This window comes from Vitis vinifera, chromosome 16 (genome assembly GCF_030704535.1).
Source record: "Vitis vinifera cultivar Pinot Noir 40024 chromosome 16, ASM3070453v1".
Classification (NCBI taxonomy): Eukaryota; Viridiplantae; Streptophyta; class Magnoliopsida; order Vitales; family Vitaceae; genus Vitis; species Vitis vinifera.
Genome location: NC_081820.1, coordinates 5,001 through 18,549, shown reverse-complemented (window position 1 = coordinate 18,549; position 13,549 = coordinate 5,001). Strand labels below are relative to the sequence as shown.

General features: G+C 33.7%; 1 protein-coding gene across 1 annotated transcript; it reads left to right on the top strand.

The window, feature by feature from the left end:
* Positions 1–1,979: 1,979 nt before the first annotated feature.
* On the top strand, positions 1,980–6,416 carry LOC100263167 (ABC transporter G family member 11). Its single transcript, XM_002262583.4, has 10 exons — positions 1,980–2,922; positions 3,468–3,757; positions 3,898–4,069; positions 4,149–4,271; positions 4,425–4,553; positions 4,660–4,854; positions 5,106–5,192; positions 5,289–5,561; positions 5,715–5,822; positions 5,928–6,416. Exons 1-10 carry the CDS (start codon positions 2,536–2,538, stop codon positions 6,279–6,281), a joined length of 2,118 nt encoding a protein of 705 aa, XP_002262619.1. The 5' UTR covers positions 1,980–2,535; the 3' UTR covers positions 6,282–6,416.
* Positions 6,417–13,549: the final 7,133 nt, after the last annotated feature.

The window sequence follows — 13,549 nt, the reverse complement described above, 5'->3', positions numbered from 1 at the left end:
ATTGTGGGATATCCAGACTGGTGGGATCAGTCTTTTTGCAGTGAGTGCATTTGAAAGTTGACTTATCAATATTATGGCTTGTCTTAGGATGGTTGATTGCTGTTGGACTACCATAACGACAAAATATCCAGAATTTCAGTTCCATGGCTCTGATACCATCTTCAAATTGATAAATGGTAGTTTTTTCATTCATTCTTTCATTCGTTCATGTACAGAGTATATATAGAGGGTAATCACCATTCTAAGAATGGGAAAGAATGATACAAGGAAAGAATGATATAAGGAAATAACAACTAATATCCTAATATCTTAACTTTCCTAATATCTCAATATTCCTAATATCTCAATATTTATAATATCTCAACTTTCCTAATATCTAAACATTCCTAATATCTCAACACTAAATGATATAAGGAAAGAATGATATAAGGAAAGCATCCCTAATATCTCAACACATAATAGCAATATTGTTGTCATTAATTTATATAATTTGAAAATCTTTATGTAAAAATAATTTTCTATAATTGCATAAAGATTTTCAAATTATATAAATTAATGACAACAATGTTGCTATTATGCTTATCACGGCTCTATTTACACCTACCTTCTTAATTTACTCACCTTTAATCATCTCTATTTCTAACCTTAACTTCATCCATTACTTTTCTCATAACCCCAATCCATTTCATTAGAGTACCCCTTCCTTTCATTTCTTATCACCACCTAAAACATAACCATTCGAGTCTCTCACAACTTCTCTAAATCATTCTCAGTTCCCTATAAATCATCCACAACCTATCATTCCCACCCTCTATAAGTCACTATCAAACTTTTATAACATAAAAAATGTGAAGGAATATTAAAAGCTTCTAATAAGGTGTTTTTAGTAATTTGATTTAAAGGTATTTTGAGACCGTTAAGATGTTTTATATAGGTGGATAAACTGAATATTAAAAATAATACCACTTTAATAACAATATAATAAATTATATATAAAAGTTTAGAATTTAGTTTAACTTCCAACGCTAAACTATATGATTATTATCTTTCATGGTAAGGTATTAGAACCAAATTTAAATTTTAGATTTCAAACCTTTTATATATAATATTATTCCTATATTGAATAATATAAATAACAGTGCTATTACTAAATGTCATTATTAAATTAAATAAAGTAAATAACTCCATAATTTAAGTAATAATTTTTTAATGACTTCCAAAACTCATTAACCTTAATATATATATTTATAACTAATAAGCTTATCATTAATCTCTAGAATTATAAAATGCACTCGTGCTTAATTTAGAATTAAAAATAAATCATATATAAAATAAAATTGTGGATAAGTGATGTAGAGTGGGCGTGTTGTGGCTTGTGATGAGAAAACTACAAAGGCTGATGGGTCTGGGTCAAAATGGGGTCCACGACCATGGGCGTTGGCAGATACTTCATTTCAATTAAGCTTTGTCATTATTATGGCATGAGGAGTTAGGTTTGCATAAATTTGGCAGGTTTGGCGTAATTTGATTAAGACAATTTTGATTAGATATTTTTTCCAAAAATCCAAGGATATTTTGGAGTATTTTTAACCGCGGGATGTTTGACAAGTAATTGAAGAGTACGTAGTTTCAGTGATTGAATTTAAAGGATCCAGAATTTTATTTTTATTTTTTATTTTACTATCCCATCCAAAAGATAAAGAGAAATTTGAGGTATGTGATTCAACGTTCAACAAAGAGAAATCATTATGGCTGCATATATACCATGGAATAGGATGACCCAACTTTTGAACTACCAGCTGGTGGATAGGCCATTCAAAGTAGAACAACGAATGCTAGTGTTAGATTCATGTCACCCAGTTGAGATTGGGTAATGGGTGTTGATTTATTATGGATGATGATGTGGGCCTACTGAAATGAAAGAAGCGGAAAGTGGCTGATCAATTTAAGACAACATGGGGGGGCCAAAAGTTTATGGAGGGTCGGTTTTGCATTGAATGCTCCTACCAACATCTACCAGAAGCTATTAATGCGTTTTAATGGCAAGGAAAAATGGGAAAATGATATTCATATGATTTGGTATGTGTATTTTCTGGACTCAAAAGGGTGGGCAGTTGTTAGAGAATGAAGAAGAGTGTGAGAGGAGGTTTTGGAGAAGAAGGTGGTGTTGCTGATGAGTTGATCACACCAAAAGCGACCCAAGTTGAGGCTCATTTTGCATGAGATTTGTAATATCGGTTCAACTTCCACAGTCAAATTCACAATCTCTCATTTCACATACTTGCTCCTCATACAATATCCATTTTCTCCATTTTCTGTTTCTCATAACCTCTTCCACTCCTCCTCATCGTCCTTGTTCAGATCTCCCATAACGTTCTCCGCCAAGCCACATCTTTGCCTCACATATATCATGTTCTGTTTTCTTCTATAAATTTTCATTTCCTCGGTTTGATTTTTCCTCATCTTTTATTTTTGTTTTTGACTTTTCTAAATCTTTTCTTTCCGAGTATAAGGGCTGAAAAAGAGAAATTATAAATGAGGAACTCTGCAAATAATGCAATGATGGAGATAGAAGCAAGCAAACCACCGGCGATGGGGTATGTTGTAGGGGGCTTGAGCCCTCTGAGTGAAACTCTGTGGAAGGAGAGGACTGATACAGAATTTGTAGGGGACGTGTCAGCAAGGCTCACTTGGAAGGATCTGACTGTGATGGTAACGCTCAGCAACGGAGAGACCCAAAAGGTATTGGAAGGACTAACTGGTTATGCAGAGCCTGGGACCTTTACTGCACTCATGGGTCCTTCTGGTTCAGGAAAATCCACGCTTCTTGATGCTTTATCCAGTCGACTTGCTGCCAATGCATTCCTCTCTGGCTCCATCCTCCTCAATGGTCGAAAGACAAAGCTCTCCTTTGGGACTGCAGTGAGTGTTTCATTTCTAATATTTGTGATTCTCAAGTTCTTTTCTTCCGGAAAAGGGGGAAAGGCCTAGGCTTCACCTGTTTTGGATAAAGTGAAATCAGGAAGAAAAAAAAAAGCCTTTTCATGCTCATGGATATGGCTGCTCATTGTTGAGATTGTAAGATTTGCATATATAGTACATAACCTGAGCTGACTGAAGGTTTCATCTCCCGGCAATTTCATAGAAATCTCATTTCCTGGAAATTGGCATCCATAAAATAGACAAGGAAGCCATTTTCCAATATTTTGAGTGTGTAAATTATTCCCAAATGTCAAATAAGGCCTTAAGTTCAACTTCCCAAATTTAGAGATGTGATATAGAGTTAACAAGAATACTAATTCATTTTTCCTAATCCAATTGGCACTAGATTTGCTCTTTGTTTTTGTGACAGTGATAATTAAGTCCTACGTTTTCCTTGTAATTGGTTCTGCTTTTTGTGGTTGTCTTGCTGAATGGTGCATACTTTGAAGGCAGGGTTATACTGATATTATGTGCTGCAATCTCAGGCCTACGTGACTCAAGATGACAACTTGATTGGTACTCTCACAGTAAGGGAGACAATCTCATATTCAGCTAGACTACGCCTCCCTGATAAGATGCGTTGGTCAGAGAAGCGTGCATTGGTGGAGAGTACTATAATAGAAATGGGTCTTCAAGACTGCGCGGATACAGTTATTGGCAATTGGCATTTGCGTGGGATAAGTGGAGGGGAGAAGAGAAGAGTCAGCATTGCTCTTGAAATCCTGATGAGGCCGAGACTACTTTTCCTTGATGAGCCAACAAGTGGACTTGATAGGTTGAGATGCTGGATTTTTTGTTCATATCCTATAGTTGATTGCATGTCATTCTGTTCTCTCCTATTAATTTTTCAATGAAATTATTTCTTTTATATTGAGTTCTAATGTTCTTACCTGGGTAATTGCAATTCCGTGGCAGCGCATCGGCCTTCTTTGTAACCCAGACTTTACGTGGCTTATCTAGGGATGGGAGGACTGTCATAGCTTCAATCCACCAGCCTAGCAGTGAAGTTTTTGAGCTGTTTGATCGGTTGTACTTGCTTTCTGGAGGCAAAACTGTTTATTTTGGTCAGGCTTCAGAAGCATATGAGGTGAGAACCCCCACCCTTCATACTTTTTAACGATATTTGATTTTAGGGAATGGAGTTCTCATTCAGTTGGTGTCTGCAGTTCTTCGCACAAGCTGGCTTTCCCTGCCCTACTCTGAGAAATCCATCTGATCATTTTCTTCGGTGCATAAATTCTGATTTTGACAAAGTTAAGGCCACTCTGAAAGGATCCATGAAACTAAGGGTACCAATCTTATCTTCTCTTATTCACTTCTTTCATTTCCTTCTGTTCTTTTAAGGCAAGGTTTATTTTACCAAGTATAGACCACTGATATCAAATGCTAGTTTAATATTTTTCTGGCTAACTAATGTTCCTTTCAACTTAATTGTCGATCAGTTTGAGATAAGTGATGATCCTCTAGAGAAGGTAACCACAGCTGAAGCTATCCGAACTCTCATTGATTTCTATCGCACTTCTCAGTACTCTTATGCAGCAAAAGAAAAAGTTGAAGAGATATCCAAAGTTGTAAGTTCTTCTATAAGATGCCCTAGTTTTTGTGCTGTTCACCTTCATTATATGCTATTAGTTAGTTTGGGAGAAATTATTGAGATTTGCCTCCTGTTTATTACAGAAAGGAACAGTGCTAGATTCAGGAGGCAGTCAGGCTAGTTTCTTGATGCAGGCCTTTACCTTAACCAAGCGTTCGTTCATCAACATGTCCAGGGACTTTGGGTATTACTGGCTGAGGCTAGTAATCTACATTGTGGTCACTATTTGCATTGGAACCATTTACTTGGACGTGGGGACGAGTTACAATTCCATTCTGGTATATTAATCCCCTCCTGCACTGGTCTAAAGTTGTAAATGCATCTAACTCTATTTTATGATAATATGATTATAGTTGGACAAAATCCCTCCAAACCTGACACAGAAAGTAGCTATAATCTGGAAGAGACAGTAGAGAATTCTGAAAGAGAGAATGCCCGAGACAATTTTAAGCTGATTTTTTTTTTCGTTTCTCAAGCCCATAACTAAATTATGTTTGACTCACTAATATTTCCAATTGTTATGAGACAGGCAAGGGGTTCATGTGCGTCTTTTGTCTTTGGTTTCGTCACGTTCATGTCTATTGGTGGGTTTCCATCCTTTGTAGAAGATATGAAGGTGAGTCTCATAATCGACTCATCAGGAAATTAACTAAAGCCATAAATGTTAAACACTCGAATAGTTATGATTGATTTGGGTCTGCTAATTTTGAAGGTTTTCCAAAGGGAGAGACTGAATGGTCATTATGGCGTTACAGCATTTGTCATCAGCAACACAATCTCTGCAATGCCGTTCTTGATTTTGATCACCTTTATATCTGGAACTGTTTGCTACTTCATGGTCCACCTCCACCCGGGCTTCTTACATTATCTATTTTTCGTGTTGTGCCTTTATGCGAGTGTCACTGTAGTTGAAAGCTTGATGATGGCAATAGCCAGTGTTATCCCCAACTTCCTCATGGGTATCATCATAGGAGCTGGAATTCAGGTTTGTTACCATAACTTCATGCCAAGATATCCAACCAGAGTTGTCAGGAGACTTGTGTGCGTGTGTGTATATATTTTGTATTGATATAGTTTTCATTCTTGATTAATTTCGTATGGATGAAATATTAATGGCTCTATCCTGCATAATTATCAGGGAATATTCATGCTTGTTTCTGGCTACTTTAGGCTGCCTAACGACATCCCGAAGCCTGTGTGGCGTTATCCCATGTCTTACATCAGCTTTCATTTCTGGGCTCTACAGGTAATTAATTAAAGGAGACTACAGTAATGTAACTTAATCATGAATATTTGCGCTTTCTAAGCGGTAGAGTTCAGTGTGATTGAAATGAGGATATGGAATGGACAGGGACAATACCAAAATGATTTGAAAGGGCTGATGTTCGATAACCAGACACCGAATGGTCTTCCCAAGATTCCTGGGGACTATATTCTGGAGAACGTGTTCCAGATTAATGTGAAGCGATCGAAATGGATAGATCTGAGCGTTATCTTCAGCATGATTGTGGTATACCGCATCATATTCTTCATCATGATCAAGATCAATGAGGATGTGACCCCCTGGGTGAGAGGTTACATAGCAAGGAGAAGAATGCAGCAGAAGAATGGAAACCAGACAACAACAATCGCTCCAGATGGCCTTACACAGTCCCCTTCTCTTAGGTCCTATGTGGCCACAACTGGGACTGGTAGTAAAAGGTAGAAGAAAGAGAATTATGATGCCAGTCTATTTCACTTCCAACAACAATGTAATAGAGAATTTACTCCATCTAATAACCATCCTTACTTGGAGATAAGGGGATTCTATATATAAAAAGATGTTACCTTTCCTTCTGCATCAACTTGTTATATGAATTTTGTCTTTCTGTCACTACCCAAAAATCTTACATATATATCTTCTCATTGTGGTACTTGTGGTATGAATTTTGGCTTTCTGCCACTACCTAAAAATCTTATATATCATCTCATAGTGGTTGCTTTCATTATCATGGCCACCTTCTGCATCAACTTGTTATATGAATTCGGGTTTTCTGCCACCGCCCAGAAATCTTATATTTGTTAAAAATAGAGAACGATTATTCAAAATTAATAATTGTTAAAGCTATTCTATTTTAAATGAATATTAAAACAAATAAAATTTAATTTTTTAAGGCATAAAGGAGCCAAAATTTTCATTATATGCATGAATTTATTCTAAATTGTTTTATTTAATCTATAATAAATTAATCAATTTTTTAAATTTCAAATTATTCTTAAAAATTATAAGATTTATTAAAGAATTTAAAGCATTAATTATGTCGATCTGTTATTTTTTTTATAGTCATTATGTATAAAAATTTAAATTATTTTTTATAATTATTAAGCTTACTAATAAATTCAATAAAAAGTCTTCCTTGATTTGAAATTCATTTTTTCTAATGAAAAAAAAAAATCAAAAGAACATTAATCAAATCATGATATAAATTTTTAAAAATAATTTTGTTTTCATATCACATGCCCAAATACGCTTTAATTATTTAACAACAAAAAACTCTCAGGGATTTTTTTTTAAATGAAAATAAAAAAATTGTTTCAAACTATGTATGATGTGAGATATTTTTTTTAATAAAAATAAAAATTTATTTTAACTCATCTGTATGGATATTGTTGACAATTTATTTCTATTTTTTTCTTTCTCATTTTTACTTAATATTCAAATAAAAATAAATTATCATTCTAACTTTACACTCCTTTATGCATTATGTTAGAAAAATTAGCCTAATTCAACCTAAGATAATCGTCCTAGAGGAGGGTAAATAGGGTGATGATCTCTTTTTTGCAAATTTAAATTATATGAATGTAAAATACAATTATATGCAAATATATAATAAAATAATATAAAGATTATTGCATATAAAGTAAAAAGGTAGGGAAGAGAGAATGCAAATACAAGATTTTTATAGTGGTTCGGTATAACCCGACCTATGTCTACTCTCCTCTAGTTTCAATCTCAAGCTTGTGGTTCTACTATTTCAAGGCTTGCAAACCAAGCTTTTATGGTTCCAATCTATCCTTTTGGATTTTTGACTCTAAGCACCCCTTATAATTCTTAAGAGATACCCCACACTTGAGAATTCCTAAGTGATACCTCACATTTAGATTCCTCCTTTAAAAGATTTACAAATAATTTTACAAAATTCTAGTACAAAAATTTAGACTCAATTAATACAAGAAAATTAGGATTGAATGATGCACTAAAGATATGCAAATTTTAGAATAATGGTGCACTAAAAAACACTCTCTCAACACTCAAATATATTTAAGAAACGTTTAAGAAGGTTAAACTATTGAAACAATGTAGATTAAAGTCTTTTTATAGAGGAAAACGACCAAACTAGTCGTTGGGGGTTTGATCGGTTGAGTTGAGAGTCGATTGGTTGACTAACCGTTAGCATTTAATGCTTGGCAGGTGATCTTGGACCTCAACCACCCCTTGAACGAACTTCGACAGGTTGAGGTTCAACTTTGACCGATTGAACAAGTGTTCTAGAAGAGAGAGAAAATTTTTTGCACCCTTCGACTGGTTGAGCTAAAGAGGTCGATTGGTTCTTCATCCAATTCAACTAGTTGAGCCGTTTTTGACTCAACAACCATCATTTTCAACTTAAAACCTTTTAAACAAGTTTGAAAAACATTTGACATAAGATTTTAATTGAAAACATGAAATCATCCAATTTTAAATGATTTAAAACAAGATTACTTTTGGATGATTTTGGTACATAAATTAATAATGTAATGCATGAAAAACCTAACACACCAACAACCTTACAAAGAGATTCTATAAAGCTTCTATCTTGAAAAACACTTATATTTGAGGTCTTATTTTTCTTATTGATTTTTTTTTTTGACTTAGTTTTGTTTTTGTAATTGCCACTTTGGAAATCTTCTTGCATAATCACACTTGAAATATAATCATTGGTTTAAAACCTTGTTTTGTTATCATCAAAACTGAGATTAACCAAACCTTGATTTCACACATTGAAACACAAGATTTGGAATTACCAAATTCATTCAGATTCAAAAGGAAATAGGAATAGAAACAAAATATTTATTCTCATTTCTCATTTCTGCATACCAAACACACCCTCATTGTACTCATTTTTTAAGACAAAATGGAGAACAACAAATATATGTATGGACTTCTATTAATCTTGTAGATGCACGCATTTTAAAGCTATGTGAGACCTTTTGAACATAGAACAGATAATATCTACACAAGTGGATACGAGTCGTTATGAAGTAATATTAAAGCCAATCACTAACCTTGATGTGGGAGCTTGTTTGGCCTTATAAGGTGGGACATAATGAAGACATTGTGTTTGTATGAGGGTGTTTGTGATATCTCGCATCATATAGAAAAGAAAATTACTAAGATCCCTTTGGGACAAAGTAATACTATTAAGTGAGGTTGTTTATTTTGGTTTTATCCTTAAAGTTAAATTTTGAAAATTTGTAGCAAATTAATTTGAAATTTGATTTTGTTGAGAATCAAAAGAATTATGAGAGAAAAATGAAGGTTATATTAGAATTTAGGCTTCAATTTTTAATTTTGTGAATTTATTCTAAATCAATTTCTTATACAAATTAAGTGACTTTTATATTCTTGGTTTCATTTTATACAAATCAATTTCTAAGTGATACCTCACACTTAAATTCTTCATCTCAAAGATTTACAAATAATTTGACAAAATCCTAGAACAAAACTTTAGGCTCAAATGATACAAGAAAATTGGGATTGAGTGGTGCACTAAAGATATGCAAGTTTTAGAACAATAATGCACTAAAAAAAATACTCTCCTAGAGCTCAAATATATTCAAGAAATGTTTAGGAAGGTTAAACTCATGAAACAATGAAGATTGAAGCCTTTTTATAAAGGAAAAATGTCAAATTAGTTGTTGGGGGTTCGACCAATCAAGTTGGGGGTCGACTAGTTGACTAGTTGTTAACATTCAATGCTTGGTAGGTGACCGTTGGACCTCGACTGCCCCTTGACGGGATCTCGACCAGACCTCAATTGGTTGAGACTCAACCTCGATCGGTTGAGGTTCAACTTTGATCGGTTAAATAAACATTTTGGAAGAGAGATAAGGTTTTTGTATCCTTCGACCTATTGAGTTGAATAGGTCGACTAGTTCCTCATTCAGTTCAATCGGTTGAGCCGTTTTTGGCTTAACAACTATCATTTTCAACTTAAAACCTTTTAAACAAGTTTGAAAAATATTTGACACAAGGTTTTAGTTGAAAACATGAAATCATCTAATTTTAAAGGATTTGAAACAAAATTACTTTTGGATGATTTTGGTGCATGAATTAATAATGTAATGCATGAAAGACCTAGTGCACTAACAACCTTACAAAGAGATCCTATGAAGCTTAGGTCTTGAAAAATACTTCTTTTTGAGGTCTTCTTCTTCTTATTAATTTCTCTTTGGCTTGATTTTGTCTTTGTGATTGCCACTTTGGAAATCTTCTTGCCTAATCACACTTGAAATATAATTATTAGTTCCAAACCTTATTTTGTTATCATCAAAACCAAGATTAACCAAACCTTGGTTTTACACCAACAATCAACCAAGATCCCTTGATATCCAGAGACCTCTTTGCATATTGGAAATTTTATTCTTATAGACTATACTGTTGCTTCTCGTGGTTCCCAATTTCAAGACTTGGGAAATGTTTTGCTCATAAAGATTTTCCTATAGGAATAATGACATCTTGCCCAAAACAAAATTGAAAATTTGATGTTCATTACATCTTTCCTAAAGCTTAGTTTGTTGCTCTCATCACTTAACATAGTTCTCATTTATGTAGCAGTAGCTCTACCTAGGGATAGAGGTTTGCGGTAAAACTATTTAAGGCCCCAAAACCTTCCCATGATCTCAGCACACTCCATCTTTATATCTTTGTTGAAGTTTGTTGATGATGATAGGGTTAGGGAGCAACAAACTATTAGCCTTTACTTTTAGGTCTCTCCATAGGTCAGAGGATGCTTTTCATCATTTTCATGCCCCTTTTGGAAGACAAATTGAAGATTACATACACATATCATGTTAGCACTATGCATAAGCCCAAAACCACCATGATTGTATTATTCTTGAAAAGTGCTACGTTGATACAATCTTACATTTATGGTGATCCATCCATTTAGTGGTTGAGACGTATGAATAGGAGCCCATCCTAACATTGATATCTTATATGATTCATGACTTTTTTTTTGCTAGAAAAAGTAACTTCTTTGTAAGCACTCACTAACATTCAAAGTTGGAATTTAACTATTGAAGTTTTGTTGAGTTGTTGGGTTGGTCATTTTGGGTCCATCGGACTGTTGGAATCAGTAAGTTGGGTTATTGAAGGCAGATTTCATATCAACCTGTCCCTGAAGGAGCAATCTTAATTTCCAATGGAGAATGAAAACCTGCAAGACCTTTTGAGTTATGCTTTCTTAGAACCTTAAACATAGCAGGTTAATCAAATATATTTGAGTTTTAGGCCAAAATGGTATTTTCCCCAAACTTAATATTAAAACCAAGCTTCATGCAAAACTATTGTTTTGTTTTCCAAGTGTTTTCTATCATCTTACCTTTTTTTTTTTTGCATTGTGAGTATCTCCACCTACACATCTATAATTGTACCTTATTAATGGTCGACTATGTCGTCATCAACACACCTCCAATCAAACACTCTTGGTTCATTTTTCCAATATTTTGAAGTTTTTTTGCTAGATTTAATAAAATGAAAATGACTTTGCTAGCCCAAGAAAATTTGTTGGAAATTGGCTGGTTGGTTTTCATCTCTATGAGTTCTTCAATTTCATATATTTATTGATATTATGATATTAATTCATAAAATCATCATACCATTTACTTATGCATTTATTGACTTGTAGTTTGCTTTCATTTGAGTTGAACTTGGTATTTAGATATGAAGGTTTGTTCAATTTCAATATTTATTTGGTTTATTCTTATCTTTTATGAATCATCGACTGTAAAGTATTATTTTTTATTTGAATAAATATTATTTTTTTATGTAATAACCTTTTGTTATTATCTATGTGAAGGCAATTATGATTGATTCCACAATAGAAGTGCTATGTTATTGGAATGGAACAATTGTGAGGACAAAAACAAATTTGAAATATATTGGAAATAATGTAGAGATTGAGTCTATAGATGTGCCCATTCATACGACCTTTGTGGAGTTGCTGAACATGATATATGATATCCTTGGTGTTGACATACACTATCAGTTAGTCTTGAAATGTCGACATCCAACTGAAATGAACAAATTTCAACCATTAGTGGTTAGAAATGATCAGATAGTTTCACGTATGCTAGTAGTGCTATCGAAGTATGGAATGTCTTCAGTTCAATTATTCATATAGCAAGCTCCCAATCACTATCATTTGAGTAATGAAATGGGTCATTTGACATGATTGTTGGCAAGTGATACTGATGTTGATGAGGAAAATGAGAGAGATGAGGAAGATGATAGAGATGATGCAATTGATATAGATGAGATTCATTTACCTAATGATGTTGAAAATTGTTGTCAAAGAGAAAATATTAATTTGGTGATGACTCAACAAGTTGTGGAATATGAAAGCACAAAATATGCGAACCTTGAAGTTGGTGAGAGGTCTAATAGTCTTGAGGTTGAGTTTGAGGTTGAAAACACATCACCAGTTGCCTTCCCACATGACACCCAAGTTAATATCTCTAATGACAACCTAGAGGCAACATTTGTACCGTTTCATACCATATGCCACCTACATCACAATTTTTAAATATGGTTGAGACAATTAATTGTGTTGTAAGTAATTGGACTCTGTGGAAAAATCCAACTGTAGGAAATGTTGATGGAGAGTTATCAATTGGCCAAATATTTCCTTCAAAATCAGATTTGCAACATATTGTGAAGATTTATTCCATAAAGTCACACCAAGAGTTTACTATTTATAGATCAAATGTAAGTGTGTTAGTTTTTAAATGTAAAAAAAACACCAGAATGCCAATGAGTACTAAAAATGCAAGTGTGTTAGTTTTTAAATGTAAAAAAGCACCAGAGTGCCAATAGCAAGTAAGGGCAATGGCGGTGAAAGATACGAGTACGTTTAGAATCATAAAGTACAAAGGTCCTCATACATGTGTCAATCCATGTATTAATTAGGATCATTCATAGTTGGATTCTAACTTTGTATTTGAGTATATTGAAACATTGGTGAAGATAGAAATGACCATTATAGTTGCTATAATTGAAGCTATTATTATGAAACAATTAGGTTACTAAATTTCTTATAAAAAAACAATGAAAACAAAAAGGAAAGCAACAAATCGATTATTTGGTGATTGGTACAGGTCTTATACAGAGTTGCCTTGCTTCTACTTTGCTTTGGAGCAATTAAATTCTGGATGTATTGTGTATTCCAAAATGGTTCCTGGAAACAACTCAAATGAAGAAATTTTTCAACGTGTTTTTTGGGCATTCGCTCCATCTATTAAAGGGTTTACTTACTGTTGACCAATTCTTAGTATTGATGGGACAAATTTGTATGGAAAATATAAAGGGACTTTGATGATTGCTATGGGATGTGATGGTAATAACCAATTGTTTCCACTTGCATTTGCCATTACATAAGAAGAAAATACATATAGTTGAAGTTGGTTTTTGGAATGTATCAGAGTTGGAGTGACACAAAGGAAAGGTTTGTGTTTGATCTTTAACCATCATCCTGGAATTATAACTGTTATAAATGAAATATATTCAAGATGGACTGAACCAGATGCTTATAATAATTCTGCATGCGTCATTTAGCGAGTAACTTCAATACAAGGTTCAAAGACAAGACTTTAAAGGATCTCACGTGTAGGGTTGCTATAGAGAGTAAAGTTAAGAAAATTATATCCCAAATGGAAACAAGTGGACGAATAAAT

Bases quoted from the DNA above. Each gene is read 5' to 3' on its own strand.
- LOC100263167 (XM_002262583.4), top strand. From the start codon at position 2,536: ATGAGGAACTCTGCAAATAATGCAATGATGGAGATAGAAGCAAGCAAA. The intron at 4,070-4,148 runs GTGAGAACCCCC...TGGTGTCTGCAG, and splicing joins AGGCTTCAGAAGCATATGAG to TTCTTCGCACAAGCTGGCTT. The intron at 4,855-5,105 runs GTATATTAATCC...GTTATGAGACAG, and splicing joins CGAGTTACAATTCCATTCTG to GCAAGGGGTTCATGTGCGTC.